This window comes from Rhamphochromis sp. 'chilingali' (assembly GCF_963969265.1).
Source record: "Rhamphochromis sp. 'chilingali' genome assembly, chromosome: 10".
NCBI lineage: Eukaryota > Metazoa > Chordata > Actinopteri > Cichliformes > Cichlidae > Rhamphochromis > Rhamphochromis sp. 'chilingali'.
Window position 1 is genome coordinate 31,639,395 of NC_137937.1, and position 20,832 is coordinate 31,660,226.

Here is a 20,832-nt window from a genome sequence, read left to right on the forward strand (position 1 = left end):
GGCAGCATTACAAAACGTAGAAGAAGAACGCTCTTCTTCCTTTGTTTTTCCGGGAAGAGATGTGTTTTGGCAGCGAACATTTCGTGTATTTATTGAGTGCACGACAGCGAGTAGTGCATTTTAATTCCAGAAATGTTGTCTGTCAACTCTTTGAGGATTGTTGGCTCATCCCGGGCTGTACTGCACTCAAGCTGGCTAACCACCAACCGAGTGCTTGTTTCTAAAGCTGTTACATGTACAGCTTACTGTATGTCTACCAGCCTCCACAGGAAGGGCACATGGCACAGCAACATGAACTTCAGAGCACTCAGAAAGGGGAGAGAGCTGTTTTACTTCACTAATCAATCCGCTTCACCCAGGAATTGCTGCACAAGTCAAATTAAATTGAACTGTTGGAATTGTAAGCATCTTCTTGACAAAAGACCTGCATTTTTCTGCGTGTCATGCAAAGCAGTGCAGCCCCCAGTAGAAGGGACATCCTACTTCAAGATCATGGATTGGTGAGTTTCTTGTTTACCTTAACATATGCCACCATCTTTAAAAGTTTTCCAAATGAATCCAGTCCATTCATTTTATCACGTGTTACCTTTTTCAGTGACTACACATTCACACTGGACACACAAAAGCTGCAGAAAACATACTTGCAGCTCCAGCGGTCTCTTCATCCAGACAACTTCAGCCAGAAATCTGTGGTAGGCAGGGGCAATGTAAGGGGGAAAGAGATCTGCTGAGTGAGATGGTCTGTGAGTCAGAGAACACTTTCCTTTCTATTAGTCGCCCTGTGACACAGGAAATTGGGTCTGACCCCTTCTCCCCATTTGTCCACTTGTGTGTGCATTTTTGTTTTGTCGTGATAATTCATTGTGACTTGGCCATGGGAGTAACTCTGGGCAAAGTAAGAAAGATGGGCTTGTTAAAAGACACTGACAAATGTAGGGCCTGGTTAGGGAACTTGGTCTGTTTTAAGCTACCAAGCAAGCTCAATTCATAGGAAGCAAGTTTAAGGAATTGTAGATGTGTAGACGAACAAGCATTTGTTTCTCAGGGAAAAGAAAAAAGGGGTATAAAATTGGGAAAAATGGACAAATCTAGTAATATAAACAGCTTTACATGTTGAATTGCATCAGTGTAGCTGAAGGGATTCTTGGCTGCTTATTTCAGCTATGAAAACCAGGAGGCAACTCCAGTAAGCCAACATGACTTTATGTTATTTATGCTGATAATTAAACTAGTGCTTTTCCTGCTGTGAAATGTAAAAGTGCCTACTAGGACCTGCGTTCCAAAACATTTTATATTATAACTGCAAAATCCAAAATGAGAAAAACAGAGGTATATTAAATATATTAAATATTTATACAGGTTAAGAAAGCAAAAGTTAACTTTGGTTTAGAAAGTTTTCATTCAATTACTCATCTTGCCTTATGAATGGACACTTTGTAACTCCTACCAGGATAAAAGGTTTCATCACAAGCTGCTAAATTGTGACTCAGGAGTCTATTTGGATAGATTAGGGAAAGTAAGTAGCTGAGATTGTTCCCCTGAAAATAATAGAGTGAAAATAGGGGGTAAGATGTTGTGACTATTAAGATGTTTTATATGCGGATTATTTTCTTTATTAGTCAAATAAATTTGGACGGTTTGGCTTAATAAGATCACTGAAACAATTACTTCATTGTCAAGACAGTCCTGATTGTGTTTGTGTATATTGACCCATTATGTAAACTCTAATTACACTAAGGAAGGTCCATGTCACCGTCTTTTTAATTTGGCCTCTGTACACCACCAAGGTAGATTTAAGATGTTTAAAACTGTCAAAATTACACTGAAATGCAAACTTTTAACTTTGATTCAATGGGTTTAATACAAAGTATTGCATTACCTGCTTTGGCATTTTCAGATCCTCCTAATTGGACAGTTGATTGACAATCACAGTCGTGGTGAGGCTGAGGTTGATTCCTTGTGTATTTTATGAAACTTTATGTAGATATAATATCTGACATTCATTCAAAGTTTTGAACTAATATCTAGTGGATTTTCACTGAAGTTCTTAATATGATGTCAGATTGCTGCGAGTAAATAGGGTCACCATAATACTGAAAAAAGAAAAGGAAAAATTAGGAAAGCACTGGCCAGCTGAATAACACCAAAAGCCTTGATGGACCATTATAAGGCAACTCTAGTAGATGGTTTACAACAAGACAACACCAACAAAACACTGGTTACACTCAAGAACAAGGAAGTCATAATAGGAAGAGAGATGGCTCATCATCTGCCAATCATGGTAGATGCAGTGTTATGGGAGGGACATAATATGCCCCACAAGTGTTTACTGATCAAGCGACCGCTACCAGAAGTAGCAGGATCTATTCTCAAGTGCAGTTTCTTCTCACGTTCACCCAAATACAGCAAATCAGACAGCACATAACAGATAAGCATACTGCAAACGCAACCCAAGAACTTCTCAAGGCAAAAGAATGGGATAATCTTCAATGGCCAAGTGAGTCACCTGATCTCAACATAGAAGAGCATGCTTTTCAGTAAATGAAGATAAAACGGAAAGGAGAGACATACAAACAAGCAGGAAGTGAGTAGTTAAGACTAGCAGAGGGTCTCAATGGGAGAAACGGCATTTGGTGATGTCCATGTTTTCTGGACTTCAGGCAGTCATCAGAAGAGAATTTTTGTCCACGTATTAAAAATCATTCTCATATTTAAAGTTATATCATCAGTTTTCCAAATTTTTTTGTGCCTTTGTTTAATCTAAAATCCACTGCAGTGGTGTACAGTAGCACGGCAGTATTTTTGTTTTGTTTGTTCCCCCCCCCCCCCCAGCTACAAATAGGATGATATTGTCTATTGCTCTGGAAGAGTTTTGACAAGTTGAAGAAAAATGACACAATTTTGCTGTGATGTCATCAGGGGTATTTCAGCTTGTGCTGAGAGATGGCAAATTTAGAGTTTGAAAGATAAAGATATGTACCAAGGGGAGAGGATATCTTGGAAAAACCTATGACTTGCATTATTTTGCATTATGTCACTCTGTGACATACTTTTTTTTTTTTTTTTTGTTCATCAAAAATTAATAAGGAGCAGTATGTAGGACTAAGGCTGGGATTCTGTTCCCTTTAGACGAGCACACAGAATGCAGCTAACTTTAAGGTTATATAATTATATAGCTTTGGTTGTTCATTTGTTTACATTTTTTGCTTTAAAATCCAATTAGCTTTCATTTAGTTTCTATATTTTTGTTTTCTAAATTTCAGAATATTTAGTTGTAATTAAGTAATTAAGTTGCATATATTTAAAGGATATTTAACAGGTAGCAAATTTCTGATGTAATTAAGTTATGTAAATATCCCAGACTCAGCAAATATACAAACCAGTGCCTTCTCATGCTTGATGTTTTGACAAACTCAGCCAAATTGAGTCTGACAATGACAAATGTACAGGTAAAATCGCATAGTGGCTGGGCAGAGAAGTTCCACAGGCAAAATAAATGGTAGGTTATGTAACTGCAGAAGGTAGAACACCCATATTAGTGTCATCGAGCACAGAGGGTGTAGTTTGCAACAATATGACTACCCCTCACCTTACTGTTTGTTTGTTTTTTTTTTATGGGGGGGGGGGGTTGCATCATATTTTTAGCTGAGCATACACCAGTGTGCAAACACTAATTTAATACTGAATGTTCTTTTCTTACAATAAATCCTGTACAATGGACATTTAAGAGTTCCATAACTTTGTGAGGTAAATACTAAACCACTAGAGATCTTTTTTCCATGAAATAGACAATAAAAGGAAAGAAGTTTAATTTAGGAAAGAAGTCTGATGTTTTCTTAATCTTTGCATTTGTAAATTGTCACTTCCTTTAGTTCAAAAAAGAATTTTGTGTCAGGTTTGAGGTTCCTGCCAAATCTTATTGAGCCCACAGCTCATTTACGGTGAGACTGTAAGGGTGATCACTTGCCTAACAATTTCACATAAGGAAATAAGGCTTGTCCCAGTGCATCAGTTTTAATGTGTTAGATGTTATTTTACAATGTGGTAAATAGTGTTAAAACTCCCCATTTTCCATTTCCCCCCTTGTAGATCATTAAGAAAAATGCATGGCAGTTTACGAGAATAAGCATTATGAATGCAAGATGGAGAGGAGATGTATTGCTTTGGGTGTAATTTATTCTGTACACTCAGGTGGAAAAGCGAAAGGCAGAATGTTGTCATGATATGATATGAAAGCTAAACTCATATTCAGCAGAATGTGAGAGGGGAGAGGTAGCCTAAATTGTTTCTTTATACACAACCTGTCCAATATTGTACTGAATCTGTTTTATTTATCACCACCTCTGGCCATTTTTTTCTTAATTAGACATCTTCCACCCTCAGGGGTTTGCATCATATATAGAAAAGTCATTACTTATATGAGGCAGCCACCTACTGCATTGGTTGTTATTAGAGAAACAGCCTCACGCGATGGGCCCATGGGTCAGAGCTTCCGACTATTGATTTTCACCAGAGCCGACAGACCTGATAGCTGCAAAATGTTCTCAGATCTACCAACCATTTCGGAGCTCTCACCCCCGCTCCCACCCAAACCTCACATCTTGTTTCCGCACATTTGTCATGTCAAACTCACACCTGCATCTCCTGAAGGGTCCCAAACTGCTTGATTGCAAGAGTTGATGCATGTCATACAGATAATTATCAGTATCATAAAGGTTTTTGACAATGCTATAGATTGCGATTGCAAAGTGTAAAATCACTCACATTTTCTGTGAATATTGTAAAGGTTCATTCTTTCAAATCCATAGCAATACAAATAAAAACAAAACATTATAAGACAGCCTTGCTTTTCCTTTTTAATAAATGATTTTGGATTGAACTTGCTATGCTTAGAAATAATCCTAACACAACACATCCCTCTTTTGCAGAAAGAACAGGAGTATTCAGAAAGCCAGTCTGCTCTCGTTAACAAAGCATACGGCACTCTGCTTAAGCCTTTGAGTCGTGGTCTTTATATGGTGAGTTTCAAATCTCTGATTTAACTTGTAGCAAAATTCGTAATTACAAGGTCTGTCTGTGTGATCACGTTCGTCACCATTTGGCAGTCAAGACTGGTGTCTTACATCTAAAGGAGCAACCTTTGACAGATTCCCATCATATGTTTCAGCTGGAACTAGAGGGAATGAATATAGAAGAGGGCACAGACTCTGGAGCTGATTCAAATTTTCTAATGAAGCTGATGGAGATTAATGAGGCCCTCGATGAAGCACAGACTCCAGAAGAGGCCATTATGATTGGCCGAGATATAAAAGGTAAACAAGTTGTTATTTTAACTTTACTTAAGTAGATTTCTAGCAAGTCGTTTGCCTAATGTAGCAAAAGTGGATGTGTAATGTACATTTTTCTGCATGTCAGATGTATCTACTTCAGTCTAAATCGTCAGTTATTAAAGTGTGAGATGAGAATCACTTAATGGCTGAACTGCACACATGCTTGATTTTAAGGGTCAAGGTTGCAATCCCTTAGATTTCAGCTCTGGTCTATCTGGAAACACCTGTGGTTACCATAGTAACCTCAAGTGCAGTGTAGCACTACATCTAACACTCCTCAAGGAGCTACTCTTGTCAGAAATACAACAGAGAAGCAAGGGATTTACCCATTTTCACAGCAACCAAACAGACCAGCACTGGTGGAGTGCATATGTAGGCAGATTGAATCCAAGGTGAGAATGACATGAACAATGAAATATAGTAAATGAAAAGGTCATTAAACACTGAATACACAGTAATTACTCAGAATCATTAATGCAGAATAAATACTAAAAATGAACAGGATAAAAAAAAAAAAACTGGATTATGGAGGAATGTACTCGTGTCCCAGGAAATGCAGTGTGAGCAGCTTTGAATTTCTCATTGTGATTCAAAACTGCTCACGCTGAAGGTGTCACAAGAAAAACATTTTTAAATGTCAATTGTAGTGCAAAACGCTCAGCATAATGTATGTCTGTTTGCTACTGCAAGGGGCTTTATACATGGCAGACAGCAGTCTCCACACGCCGCTATCTATTAGTCCTTAAAGACAATGTCCCTATACAATTGTTTTGGATTTTTCAAACAGAGCCAGTTGCTGGTTGATGGAGCAGATACAATTGTGTGCCTTCAGATTCAATTCAGTATAGCTCACATCATGCTGCATGTGGCAGAACTTGCAGATTTTGATGAGTTTTTATTGAGCTTAAGGATGATTAAAATTTAACCTTGTCTCTGAAGAGGACAAATCATAGGATATTAGGAAATGTGCTTGTCCAATGGGAACAGTTTCACTGACTACAGTAGTTTTTAATTTGCCCCCAATTTTACATAACAAATGACCCATTACATTACAGAAACAGTCATAATTGCCTCCCAGTAAAGTCAGTACGTGACAGACTTGCCTATGTGTATAGAATCTGTACAGTTTCTAAGTAGATCTCTTCACTGTGAATAAACAGCACCACGTGTGGGGTATGTTGTAAACACGTGCAGATATAGAACTTGCCTTTTCCTTACCTGCAGGAAAACTGGCAGACTTGACAGCGCATATAGATGCTGCTCTTCGTAAAGGTAATAATATTCAGATGCTGCTTTGAAACAGTGTCTATTCCTCCCACTCATTCTTCTTTGTGTGTTTTGTAATCTAGTTGAAGCTTCCCTTTAAGTCACTGAGTGAGTCATTGATTAAACCTCCTTTTTCACCCTCTTTCTTTCTTTTTCAGGAGAGCTACAGGCCGCAAAAGCAATACTTGTCCAAATGAAATACTATGCAAACATTGAAGAGAAAGTAAAGGAAAAACTTTCAGAATTCCTGTAGTTTTCTCACTATTTAAACCACTTTATGAAACATTTTTGACACTTTGTGCAATTCTATACAGAACATTTTAATCTATTGTACATTTATCTTGGGAGCATGTAATGGTATTTTTAAAGCTGAATAATAAAACTTTACTTGTAATGCATTATCTACAGTTGCATTAATGGTAATAATGGCTTTTTTTCCCAATGAAAAACTATAGATATATATCTGTAATTGGATGAGTACAATATCTCCCTTGAATTCCACTAATTTCACAAGGCTAATCGTATCAACTTGTACCTAATGTGTCATTAAATATGACAGAGATCTATAATTGGCTCTGATTAAAATGCTGCTCTGAGTGTTTATATGATTATCCTGCCTATCAGTTCAGCTTTTTGTCATGTGGGGCTCACACATAGATGAACGATCCCCACACAGTTCCTCGGAGTACCTTTAGGTGGAGACATAACACCTTAACAATCATAAAGAAAACCAATACTTGGTGTACAAGCCAGATATAAGACCAGAAGGAAGCCCTTAATTGAGGCGGACAACCTTATGAATTATTAATGGTTGTTTCATATGTCACTTTAATGCTATGATAATCAGGATGACCCCCACTGAATGACGATTATTTGATGAATCTAAGATTCCTGCTCTGTCATTTATAGCTCATAAAATGAATGTAAATAGCCCCTGCACACCTGTGCCAGCAGCGTACTGGTGCATGCATCAGAATGCAAATTCATGCACCTTCACATACACATGCTTTCATTTTTCATTTTTTTTTAATGTAATAGAGAAAAATCCTCATAATTTTGTAATTACAAATTGGAGTTCAAATCACATGTAGAAAGATACTGATAGAGGTGTAACTACTCTGACATATGTGGTGAGGCACTTCATCTGAGAGAGCCATTAGCTCACATATCCTGTAAAAAATATCATTTGTATATACTAGGATCACACACTAAACTGTATGTGTATGAATAGTTTTACTCTTTTTTTTTTTTTTTCTGTGTGTGACAGTCCTCCGGAACATCCTACTGTAACACATCCTGACTGGTGGTTTATCAAGTCTGGAACAACAGTGTCATACGTCTGAGGCTGTTTGGGTTTTTTAAACTATGGCGAAGCAGTTTCCTTAATGCACATGGATAGACAATGAATTAAACAGCAACTACGGTGCCTTTAAATTAATGAGAAAATGTGATCGACTAACAGTGAGGCCACTGCTGTCTCCCAGAAGTTGCTGAAATTGAGTTTGAAAGAGAAGAAAGAAGGGAAAAAACTCACTACAGGCGAGCTGTGAAATTGACTTGGATGGGATGGCTTGGCAAAGGACCTAGGTACATGTGACCACTGTGCAGCTTCTGGAATGAGTTAGGTCAGCTTCAGGCGCACTACATAATGTGCTGCTGCTGATGGAGTGTTTACTAGTTATGCTGCACTGGTTTAATCCAACAGTTATATTGAGGTCTACATGACCCAGGACATAGAATTCCCCTTAGTTACTGTAATGGTTGTACATCTGGCAAAATAAGCTTTTTTGATTTCAAGATTTCGATGACATGGGAAGATACCGCTGTTATGTGTGGTCACTAAATATGAAGTTCCAGCCTGTAGCTGGTCAGCTTAACTAAAGGTTTTCAAGAAAAAAGTAGTGCAAACTTGGCATCTCCCAGGTATTTGTCTGCTCAATTTTTTAAAGCAATTTTTTAAGCATTGTTCAGTTATCTAATCTAGAATCACCAGTCACATCGGACACAGTTTTTTATATATATTTTTTAAATTCAGACTTGTGAATTCTACCTTTTTTGTTTTTGTGAAATTCTCTCACATTCAAAATTTTAAGACCCATGTCTCTTTTTTCATATCTCTGGATTTGCATATAGGGGTAAAAGAAGAATAGCTATCCTGGTTTTGTCCCAAAGAAATAAAATTAGCTCGCCATCGCCTTTTACTTTGTCTCTCAGTGTTTTAATCGTCAGAAATACCAGTGTACAGTTTAACTAGATGATATGTTCTGGATATGTACTTGCACAGTGACAGCACATAGACTGTTACTTTGATTCGATTCCAAAGCAACCGAAGGCAATGTGTCTCTTTTCTCCCCCAAATTTATGCAAGCAAAGTTAACTAGCTCCTGGCTATAGTTTAATACTTAAAGGATCCACATAAGAGTGATATAAATCTTCTTGTCAAACTCTTAGCAAGAAAGCAGATGTGTACGTCCCAAAATTTCAAAATATTCTTTAAATTCTGTTGCAGTAATAATGAGATGCGTACTAAAAAGTAATACTTTTGCTGATCTAAAGTCAAATGATAGACGATGCTTATTTTGTACTCCAGGCAAGTGTTTCACTTGATTTTAGAATATCAAAAGCCTCTAAAATTGTGACTAATACTGGTTGTAGTCAGAGCGTAATTCATCTCCGTATTAGCTTAGCATAAATATCACAACAAGATTAATATATCACAATGTTGTCATAATCCCATTAAACTGCAAAGGTAGTGAGCCATTGCAGCACTTTTGACTAAAACCTACTGGAAAAATCCCTCATTACATCATCTTTGGCTTGCAACGAAGGAGTATAAACACCCAAGGATTCAATATAGACCTTCAGCTATGGATGTAAACAGTCAGCAGATAAAGGTCTGAGTGACAAAGGTCAAAACCAGTAGAGGATGACTCAATGGAGCAACGCTCTTTTCTGCTCACAGCTGAGCAGAAGTCTTTATGATCCTCACCCCTCTGCTTAGCTTGTGTGTGACTCATCCGCTGAGTGTCAGTCCCATCATCCCACAGACACCTCAAGCCTGCTGCGTGTATCCTACTTGTGTCTCACAAAGTAGTAATACCATTATAATCTACCACCATTAGGCTTTCTTCCCACTCTCAATTTAGTGTGTTTTCTGTTGTTTGCCTCATTCTTTTAATAACTGGAGTCTCTGTGTCATAAAAGAGAGTCTCTAAGCTATAGCTTACTTAAAACATGCTGCTCTATAAAATGTTCTCTTTGAATATTTGGATCGGGACTGTCCACACTTACTGGCCACTTCATTAGGTACATCTGCACAACTGCTTGTTCATGCAAATATCTAATCAGCGATGGAAGAAGATATACAGATGTCTCTGAATACTTCGCCTATTGAACCTTCAAGCAGATGGGTTATGTCAGTTAAGAACAGGAAACCGAGGATACAGTTTGCATGAGCTCACCAAAGCTGGACAAGTGCAGATTGGAAAAATGTTGCCTAATCTGATTAGTCCACTGCGACATTTGGTGGAAGGGTCAGAATTTGGCATAAACAACATGAAAACATGGATCCATCCTGCCTAGTATCAGTAGTTCAGGCTACTACTAGTGGTGTAATAGTGTGAGAGAATGGCCACTTTGAACATTTTGGGCCACTTAGTAGCAATTGAGCATCATTTAAAAGCCATAGCCAACTGTATTGTTGTTGCCCATGTCTATCCATTTGTGACCACGGGGTATCCGTCTTGTAATGGCTGCTTTCAGCAGGGTAACACGCCACGTCACAAAGCTCAAAATCATCTCAAACTGGTTTCAAGCTGGTGAATCTGACATTAAGTTCTCTGTAGTCAAATGGCCCCACAAGCAGCAGATCTCAATCTACCAGAGCACCTTTGGGATGTGGTGAAAAGGGAGATTCACATCATCGATGCTATCATGTCAATATGGATCCAAATCTATGCGGAAATATTTCCAGAAACGTATTGAGCCTGTGCCAAAAATGGGTCTAACCCAAACAAGCAAGGTGTATGCAATAAAGTAGGTGTCAAGTGTAAATTAATTATATAATCATTATGTTATAACTTTCATATTGCTTACTTGCACACACACATTACCCTTTCAGAATACTCATTTAAATGTACGAAGAATGTTATTTATTTTGAGTGGATGGAAACCGTCATTGGTGACAAGTAGATATAATTTCTTTTTTCTGTAGTACACAGTAAGTCCTTTCCCTATGTACTGCTAAATGGGAGGGAGGAGGAAATCAATGAGATCAGAATCATAAGGGCATTCATACAATGTAAATCACCTTTCAACATATATCATGAAAAAGTCCGTTCAAACGCCAAAAGCACACTGCAGTGAATCAGCACTGATGATACCTGTTCTGCCTGCCAGTGTTATCCAATGCTCTGTATGTTTGCCAATGTTTGTCTCCATCAAGAGACCACACATAGCTAAAATAAAAACAATACTAATACTCTTTGTCATAGAGTATATCAGCAAAACTGTTAACTCTCCTGGCTTTAAACTAACAAAGGAAGGTGGATATGCTGCACTTATTATGTCATATAATGTGATGTGTATACATCAGTCAGGTATAATGCTAATTGTGAGGCTAAGATGGTCTATTTTTTAAACACACTGTTAATAACATGAGAGTTTTTTTTATTGTACATAGTATAAAATGGCTAGTTTCTGTATTCAAGCTTGGGTCAAGTGAGAGACTTGTAATACCAATTGCAGAGACCCTGTTGGTGGGTTAAACACTGATAATAAGTTTTCACACTCTGTGGTGTATGAAATTCTAATTTCAAATGTCCTTTGTTAAAAAGGTACTTTATGATTCCAATCTCATCTTTCATCCTTTCAAACTCTGTTTAAAATTCATGCAAAGACATGCAAAGACTGAGAAAAGATTTGTGCCTGTCACCACCAACTTAGGTTCCACTGATTGCATTGAAGTTTTCTGTATAATTGTTGTGTTTTTGGTTTTGTTATTTTCTTTCTAAAATTTTCTTTTTTTGTTGTTATCGGTGCATTTTGCATGTCAGAGCCCGTCTGCGACCCTGAACTGAATAAGTAGTTACAAGGATGTATGAATGGACAAAGAGCTGTAGATTTTTTCTGAGGCAATGTAAAAAGTTGAAACACAACAGCTCAAGAAATGAAATTCCTGAAGTCAGTATTTTACACAAAAGTACCCACGAATTATGAAGCACAGCAGTAATGTTCTGTTTTATCTGAACTTGCACCAGCATTTTATATTAAACATGAGCAACAGAAGTTTGTAGCACGATACGAATACTGTAATAATATTTTTTCCCTCTGCTTTTTAAATATGTGGGAAGCTTGCATCACCTTCCTCATTGATTGTCTCAGTTTTCTGCTCCTTGTTTCATTTTATCTTCAGCTTTTATGGCAAATCGGTTCATTGAATCTTTGGATGTGATATCTCACACAGCCTAGATTGCCTTGCTTTTCCTCATTGAATGTAATTATAAGTTAAATCAGAACACACTTTGACAATAACTGCCTTTGTTCTCAGCTACGTGTTTGTGGGGAGAATTCCCAGAGGTGTGATCCTTGCTGCAGCAGACTAAGCTTTTGATATAGGCCCTGCCGGGAGATTTCTGGTGGGATCTGTGCTCTCCTCAGCAATATGAGGGAAAAGCTCGAGCATTTAGACACAGTGTTTTTGTGTGTTTGTGCACACATGGTTGTATGTGTATCTTCAAATCCCTCTGACTTCTAAGAATGGGGTATTGGCTTGCCAAAAAGCACCAGTCAAGTAATCCCCTTATCAACTGCCCTGTGAAGGACCTCTTGTCACACGTATTCCTTCAAATGATTTTTGGTTTGATGGGGTGCATTGCACCTGTCAAATACACGTGCTTCTTCTCATTGCAATTTCTTTTTTAAATGATTCACACAACTTAGATTAGCCTAGTCTCCCACTGGTGCATATTAGGTTTGTCTTGTTAATTAGCTACACAATTTGTGAACCAGTCAACATGGTCTGTAGAAAACTTAGTAATTGGGTCACCATAACCTAGCTGAAATGGAAAGGTGTGATCTTTCTAGTAAAGTGCTTATACAGGAAGCTTGTTTCAAACTGCACATTCGTCATATCCCATATGTTACAGCTGCATTTTCTTACCCCTAAACGTGTGGGTATGCAAAAACAGAAGAAGAAGACACAATGCATTTACGTCAAATAAGCCAATAAAAACAAATATCAAATATCTGCTATGTTTACAACATTTCTCCCACTCAGATGAGAAATCTCAGTGGAAAAAGTGGGATCCGCTTTTAATTAAACATCTGTGAAGCAGGAGGCTGCATGTGGATCTGCAAGTTAAGAGAAATTTTTAGGCGCACGGCTGTCCCATTGAAACACCAGGAGATATTCCTTCAGAAGGCTCCTTTTGAAGGAAAAGAACCAGGGGTTTTAAACAAGGTGTATGCATGTGGATGCACAGATCAGCCATTCACTTTCAGCTGAGTGCAGAGCAAAACACTTGCCTCTGGTGAGATCGCTCTCCTCACCTTATCTCCTGTCGTACACTGCAGACACTTCCTGCTGCCTATCTTACAGCAATCACATTGTCCTCGGTTCAGATCTAGCCTGTTAGTTTCTCATCTCATCTGAATACCATAGGCAGTATTGTGTTTCGTTGCCTAACCGAGCTCTGGATTCCCTTCTGAAAACTCAAGTGGCTTAAAATTTTGACCGAGCTGTGTAAACTAAGAAATGCACTCTTTGAACTGATTTTATGTGGTACACGGCACTCAAAAATCTGTCAAAAAATGTTTTAGTGCAACTTTGGTAAGCTACAAAGCCGCACTGCTCGATGGATTGTTTTGAGCATTATGGCTACCATAGTCAGGAGCCTCGCAGAGGAATCCGGGTGCAAAACTCTTTCCGCTTCAGGTTCCAAAGTCAAACAAACACTGCAGCATCACTGAGAGTTAAAAACTGTCTAATTCTTTCATCTTTAATAAAATGATCAATGTTGCTGCTTTAACAGGTGTAACAATGAAGTTTAACATCCAAGCATCCATGAAAACAGAATGTATTAAATTTAACGGAGTTAGAAGTTAGCAAAAAGTTAGCTCACTAGTTCCTACCTAAACATGATATACCATGTTCTGAAAGAGAGATTTGTGAAAAAATTTAAATGTACAGCTTTGCTATCACTTCCAACATAAATGAAGACAGGAAACTAAACAGCAGTGACGTCTGTAGGGTTACTGAAGTTGGGCTACCTTGGTATATAATGATGTGCTTTGTGATCGCTAGCAACACAGCTATGTTAGCATAACATAAACAGTGAAGCTGGAGAATGAATGCTAACTTTTTTCAGTGTTGCCAACTCCTCAGTAAGGAAAATCACTGTTGGCTATCCTAAAAGTCGCTAGAAGTCGCTAAATGACGTCCTCACCTAATTTGCATAATTTGTCCTGCATATGTAATTGTATCAGTAGCTGTAGCTGTAGGAGAGAGACATAACATCGTGGAAGAGACAAAGTGATTAAAAAAAACACACACACTAAAAGCATTTAGAATATATAGAATATTTTTAGAACTACAAATTAAAATTTTCTTTCTCTTTTCTTATTATTGTTTTCAGTAATTCCAACCCTCCTCCTTTATCCGGACTTGGGACCGGCAAAGTGACCCAAAATAGGCACTCTGGCGGAGTAACTTTTTTTGTGTGTGTCTTTTTAAGTAGTTTTAAACCTTGTCATCCACAAAAAGTAACAGTAAAAGAAGAACATTTTTAACCATTATCAATCAAAATGGACATAGCAGCCAGCCAGCGGCTTCGCTCATGCGGGATTAATTTGCAGTTTGTAGCATAGGGGTGAATATCTCCTACTCTGACATCAGCTGGGGGCGACTGCTGCATGAGGACTACCTGCCGCCTATAGTATTTAGTATTTATTACTTAACTATATAACCATGTTAAGATGAAATGGTGAACTATGACCACAGTTAAATGATCATAATGGCTGTTTGTTACTTCCTTCTAAAACAACATGTTGAAGTTTCCACTTTAAAATGATTTCTTTTCAAACACACTCTATTCACAACATCAAACAGTTGGAGTTAGAAAGCTCCATTTTAAAGTTATCATGCCACCGACTTTCATCACATTCTTCACACCACATTTGGCCACTGTTACAACTATATACTATAACAATATACGCTGTTTTTACATGGATAAGAAAACTGAGCAGTGTTATGGTTTCTGTTTAAGATAATGGCTCTACACATCATAGAGTCCTCGTTGTCACTTCTTCGTAAAATTGAACTGAAGTGAAAGCATTTATTGTAAATAGCCCAACCTTTTATAGATTGTAAGCTGCATTGGTGAGGCTCGGTAAGCTTCCCCAGACAGTGTGAATGCTAATGTGCAATCTTCAAGTTAAAAGACATCACACTGAGGCTCAGCTTTACTGCGTGTGGGCCAGCCAAGATTCATTTTCGAGGGGAAGGAAGACAAGATGATTGCATTGTAGTGCAGGTACAAACCAATTCTGTGCTTTGAAAACAAAATTCTGTCACTGACTTTTATTACTATGCAGGAATTCAGCCAGATCCCTGCACCTGTGGCAGTATTATTGCCTTGACTCAATATTGCCCCTCCGTCTCAACACATTCTCCTGCTTTTTCATATAGCGGAAGAACATTTGCAGTCACCAGCAAATAATAATTTGTAAGGCTTTGCTTTCTAAGCAAACAAAAGAAGCAACAGTCGCCTCTTCGCTTTTGCTGCTGATATCTCCCATAATGATGACTCTTTTCGCTCCATGCATCCTACCAAGTTCAACAACGAGCTAACCTTTTTCTACTGCAGCTGTTTCTATGACAACGCAAGCCCCTGCTGCAACTTTAAAGCGTGATAAACACAAAAGCCAGATAATGGATTTGATCGATCTCGTTACTCTCCATGGGAGTGATATCAAGACTGATAGGGATATTTCTGCTAACAGGCAAGATCAAAAGGTGATGTTTTGCTCTACTTACCAATTTGCTGCAGTTGATTATTTATGAACAGCCTGTTAGGGTTATCGCAGGATTTCTTTAAACTGTCATTTTGTTTTGAGTGTGAATACATCACGACGTTTAGCAGAATGTTTACAATAATATGCTAATATCCAAGTAGATTTATTTCTCGGGCAGAGATGCAGCCCTGCCTGTCCACGGTAGGAAAACATAACTGCATTAGTGCCAGCAGCAGTTATTGAATTGTGTGCTATATGAAGCTCTGGTCACTGGAAGAAAACCTTGGGCTTTTCACTGACTTGCTTTCTTCATTGCATTTGACAGGACAGTGTCCACATAAATCAATCCTGTTGCCAGCTCAAATACCTTTGAGAAAGTATTGTGTCATTGACCCTTGGGCTTCAGTGCCCCTTCGGTTAAAAACTGAAGAATATGTTGTCCACTTTACTGGTGCCGTAAGCTGTAAAATACGGATTGCTGTTGTAATCCAGACTCTGGGAAAAAAAAGTGCAACACGTGATGATGTGTGGCACAACGATGATGCACGCTCCTCAGTTTGAGTCTCTTGCCAATCACCCGAGTGGAGTGAAATTAATCACTCTCAGGGCTGTCAGTTGGCGTCAGCCAGGAGACATTTATCTTTGAACCCATGTCAGTAATTTGGCAATAACGGTTCCTTTGATTAATTCACTGCATGAATCTCTGCCAGGAGAGCAGGAGTTCACAGACAGTGACAGATTGATGATGCTTGTATCCTGTAATTCTGTGGCCCTCAAACTTTACAGTGATTAGGCTTGCGTAAAAAAAAAAAAGACAATACAGATAAATGTCGTATACTAAACTACACTTATCATGATTTACTGTATATGAAACACTGCCTGAGTGCAGACACATCTTCTAAGGTGGGTTGTCAGTGTGGATGTTTGTGTTGTTAGACAGTTTCAGCTGATTTCAGGCTAGTTATAGAGCAGTGCTGTGGATTGCTTTCCAGCACTGGCTGACTGTGTCCCCAGATCAGCTTTAGTCATGCTGCTTAAGCAAAAGTGTTGACACATCTCAAGCTAACAAAGTTCATTTGAGCATGCACCGAAAAAATTCCTCTAGGAAGGGAAGACACAATACTTTGTCAAACCTGAAAGAGAAAGCGCTCATTCAGCAGGTGTCGTTGCACATATTGCCACCATCACTTGATTTGTCATTTGGACAAACTTGATGTTCACTTCAATGGCTCTCAAGGGGTTTGCCTGAGAGGTAAACAACGCTCTAAGGATATCTTATTCTTTTTCATTTGACAGCTCAGAATGCAATCCCAGGTTTCCCAGGCATTATTTATTTATTTATTTTCAGATTTCCACACAACCTTTCTTTAACAGGCTAAATGGAAATTAATGACTGTTATCTTCCACACTGTTAAATCTATTAGTGGGAAACACTGAGCATCACGTGTGTTATTATTTTAATTCATCTAAATGTCAAGATGAAAAATTGCCATCTTTACTGAATTTAATTGGTATTCTGAATTTAAAAAAATGTTTTTAGTGTCAAATTGGAATTATTCATAAGAAAATAATACATAAAATACATAAAAAGTAAACCCTCCATGGACCACTTGTCAAAATGACTAATGCAATAAAGCCAGTGTTTTAGAACAAAACAGCTCTCAAAGAACAATGAGCCAAAGTTGTTTGGTAACTGGACAGACACATACCGATGAATGGAAGTCTTGTGGCAAAGACTGCAGGAAATAAAGCCAGTCTCGATTTAACAAGTACAGTAGCCGGCTATATCTGACTTGTTTGTCAGATAGAGACAGCTACTGTTTCCAAAGTGAGTTCATAGCTGCATTTTTGACAGTGTAGGTCGTGGGAAATTGTTTCTTTGCCAGCTGGTGGTCTCATCTGGCTTATCAATTTCTCCCCTCTCCATGGATCTTTCTTCATCTCTCGCTTCTTGCAGTCATCTTTCCTCCAGAACATCTCAATAAAATGTGTGCTTATTTCTTTTGTCTCACCTGTTCATTTTCTGCTTGACTGTTTAGACAAATATAATCTTCTACCTATCCATCATTTACACGAACTCCTGCTGCGGGGTTGACTAGTGTGACTCCGTGTGTTTTCTAGGCCTGACAAATACTTGCCAGTTGAGGGGGGGGGGGGGGATTTTTTGAAGTCTTGAAACTATATAGTGTGTGGGTGATATATTTCACTCTATATTTCATTCAAGTGTAGGTTTCTGGCTGTAGCCATGGAAAGACAACCGCACTGTGACCCCTCCCTTGGTAATACCTTATTAAAGTTAAATTCTGTAATTTAATGTAATGGAATAGCTGTAATTGGATTAGTATACTTTACAGCCATTATGCTTATCTTCACAGCTTTCCCTGAAATCTCTTAAATGTTCTTCTTACTGATGTACGTTCTTACACTGGTTAGTCCCCTGGCAGAGCGATTGCAAGAGGTCTAGCAAGCATATCATCCTCACATTCAAGTGTAGATATGCAGTAACCATTAAAATCACAGATAGTGACCTTATATACTGTTCTGGAAAGGGAACACTTTATAAAAAAGAAATGACAAAAAAGAGGTTCTATTTCAAGACTGGTGACTTTTTCAAAATACATAAAGAGCTCTGAATGGCTGCACAGCTGCTAACTACTACTCCATCTTTGGCATGCCCCCTTGGCTGATTCCAGCTGCCTGCTGAAGGAATTAAGGAGATTTGGAGAGCCTGGGCAGATGTAACAGCTGAGTTGACGTTAGCCTGCATGGGACAACATACTGCTCAGATAGAGAGAAATGCTCTGCACTAGTAACCAGGAGGCTTAAGGATGTCGCTCGCTTCATTATGTCCCAGACAAGCTTTCTGACTTGCAAGCCAAAGTGTATTTTCTGCCCGCTGCCCACGTGGATTTTAAGGCATGGAGATAGAGGACTGGCGTGTGCAGGTGCGAAAACCCGCTAGACCTGCAAAATTTGACCACCTGAGATGACCTCAGGGAAACTAGCTGCCAGCTTAGCAGCATGTAAGTAGGATGCAAATTAGGTGAAGCTCTGGAAAAACAACTTCTCTTTCATGTTACTCATCCCAGAAATAAGCAACAAATTTAAACTGAAGAATTTAATCAACTGTTGGCAGGTTTCAGAACCAGGTTTTACGTTCTATTCACATGTGCTGCCTATCAGGATGCTGTGCAAATGGAATGACTATTTGGTCTCTGTAAGATATGTGATGGGCCCCTAGGCCTCAAGACCCATTTCCTGTTAGGTTGCTTGGCTTTGGGAATGATGCTGAACCCTGGATTGGTGTGACAGCTCACCTACATATAGTCTCTCTTTCTCCCTCTCTCAGTGTGATTGGTTGCTTGCTTTATTTTCTGTTTACTTATACACTGAGTGCATATCTAAATTTGTTTCATTTTTAATAACTAGACTTAATGAAAACGCTATATGCGGTATCCAAATTTTGTCCTGTCCTTTGATCTGTCTTGCTCTTTTATGGACAATTGTTCGATATTCCACGTACCGCACCCTACAAAGTTACTACAAATGCCATAGTAAGTAATTTATTGTGCCCAAAAGTTTTGCAACAAAGTCATAATAGGAAATGATAAATGAAGTCATCTCTCTTAGCAGTCTGTTTTTTTGTTTTTTTTTACCCATGACAGATTTGTTTATTTTCCTTCATTTGTGGCTGTGTGAGAACAACTTGTACTGCATCAGTATATGTGAACAGGAATATTAAATATTAATCAAGGTTAAGGGGCCCTATGTCTGAATGTGAGAATGCAAGAGAATTAAATTTGTTCCAGTTTATGAACTCAAAGTGTTTGCTCTCTGCTCTTTCAGCTCTTCTGGGATAGTGAACAAAATGATGCAAGCTCTCACCTGCTCTCCATAAAAATTTCAGTGATCAAGCACATCTTTAATAATTTCATCCCTGTGGACTTTCATATGTATGGAAAGCATACAAATTAGGAATGTTTCAAGGCTGGCTGGGAGCATCATTTTTATCACACAATTACACATATTCACTTAACCCCCTGTATCCCAAAGCAGTGATGTTTCCATGTGTCTTCTATTTGTATTATCTTTACTTATGATGCTAAATACACTATAATCAACAGGATTTATGAAGAGTTTATTGACTCTTCTGTATCTACATTATGTTCAATCCAGTTTATTTTCGCCACTTACAACTTTGTTATAGAACTGTAATGTTACATTTGTTGGAATTTCTGCTTTCATGTTGGTCAGATCTCTTTACCTTGATAAATAACATATAAATTAAAGTCACTTTGCCAAAAACTAATTGCAGCTTCTGCCTTGGGATAAAAATGATCTAACTGGCTTAGAGAGACTTGATAACATTCATGACAGATATGTTTGAGATATTCAACAAGTCATATTAAACAGTTCAAACACCTACAATTATTTTTTGGCATATAACGGAAATCACTTCATCACACAAAACTGGAATCTTCTGTTTCACCACAATGACCACAGCTAAAAATCACAAATAAAAAAACATATGTAACAATTAAATATATTGCAATATTTTATGTTTTTACGTGAGTCGCCTGTAGGCTTTCAGATCACTGGTATTATGATGCATTCAATGAGTCAGTGAAGCTCATCCTCGTTATTGAGGATTTCCAAAACTTTTCCATGGGTGTTAATGAAACACGGGTTAGAAAGACATGATGAAAACATAAATCTTAAATTGTCTTATATAATTTTAAACACATATTTGTAATATTTTAATTAAAAATGCTTTATCATTGACACTTTACAGGTGTTTTTAAACTATACGTTTGAGCTATTTAGAGTGTTTATCAGATTTTCCATTTCTTTCAGAGTTCTCAGAAATCTGAATGTTTGATCTTGTGTTCTATAACAATTAACATTATAGACTGCAACAGCTGCAGTAGCCTGACTAATGACTGACCAGCAGATCTGTACGTCTCTTGTTCAAGTGGTTGTTTTTAAAAGTGAAATTACAAAAACAGTTGGTATAAAGATCTGCAGGTGGTGATGAATTCAACATTTTGTCACACAACAGTTAATGAGCTCTCTGCAAAAAGGATTGCATGTATAACAAACTATTTCCATCTGTGCTCGCTGTGCTACTGTTACTGATACTGATTGCATCTTGATTAAGCATTGATTGGCTTATTTCCCTGTTCCATACATGATTCAAATTCATCAGACCTCCAAAGCTGCTTAA

The 20,832-nt window shown here is 38.1% G+C and overlaps 1 protein-coding gene across 2 annotated transcripts; it reads left to right on the plus strand.

Moving 5' to 3' along the window:
- Positions 1-2: 2 nt before the first annotated feature.
- hscb (HscB mitochondrial iron-sulfur cluster cochaperone) lies at positions 3-7,163 on the plus strand. 2 transcript variants are annotated; one of them, XM_080892931.1, is made up of 6 exons: positions 9-500; positions 596-692; positions 4,929-5,018; positions 5,168-5,312; positions 6,555-6,602; positions 6,755-7,158. In XM_080892931.1, exons 1-6 carry the CDS (start codon positions 133-135, stop codon positions 6,847-6,849), a joined length of 843 nt encoding a protein of 280 aa, XP_080749057.1. In that variant the 5' UTR covers positions 9-132; the 3' UTR covers positions 6,850-7,158. The 2 variants fall into 2 exon arrangements, with proteins under 2 accessions (XP_080749058.1, XP_080749057.1); XM_080892932.1 differs by lacking the exon at positions 6,555-6,602 and having other exon boundaries at positions 3-500; positions 6,755-7,163.
- Positions 7,164-20,832: the final 13,669 nt, after the last annotated feature.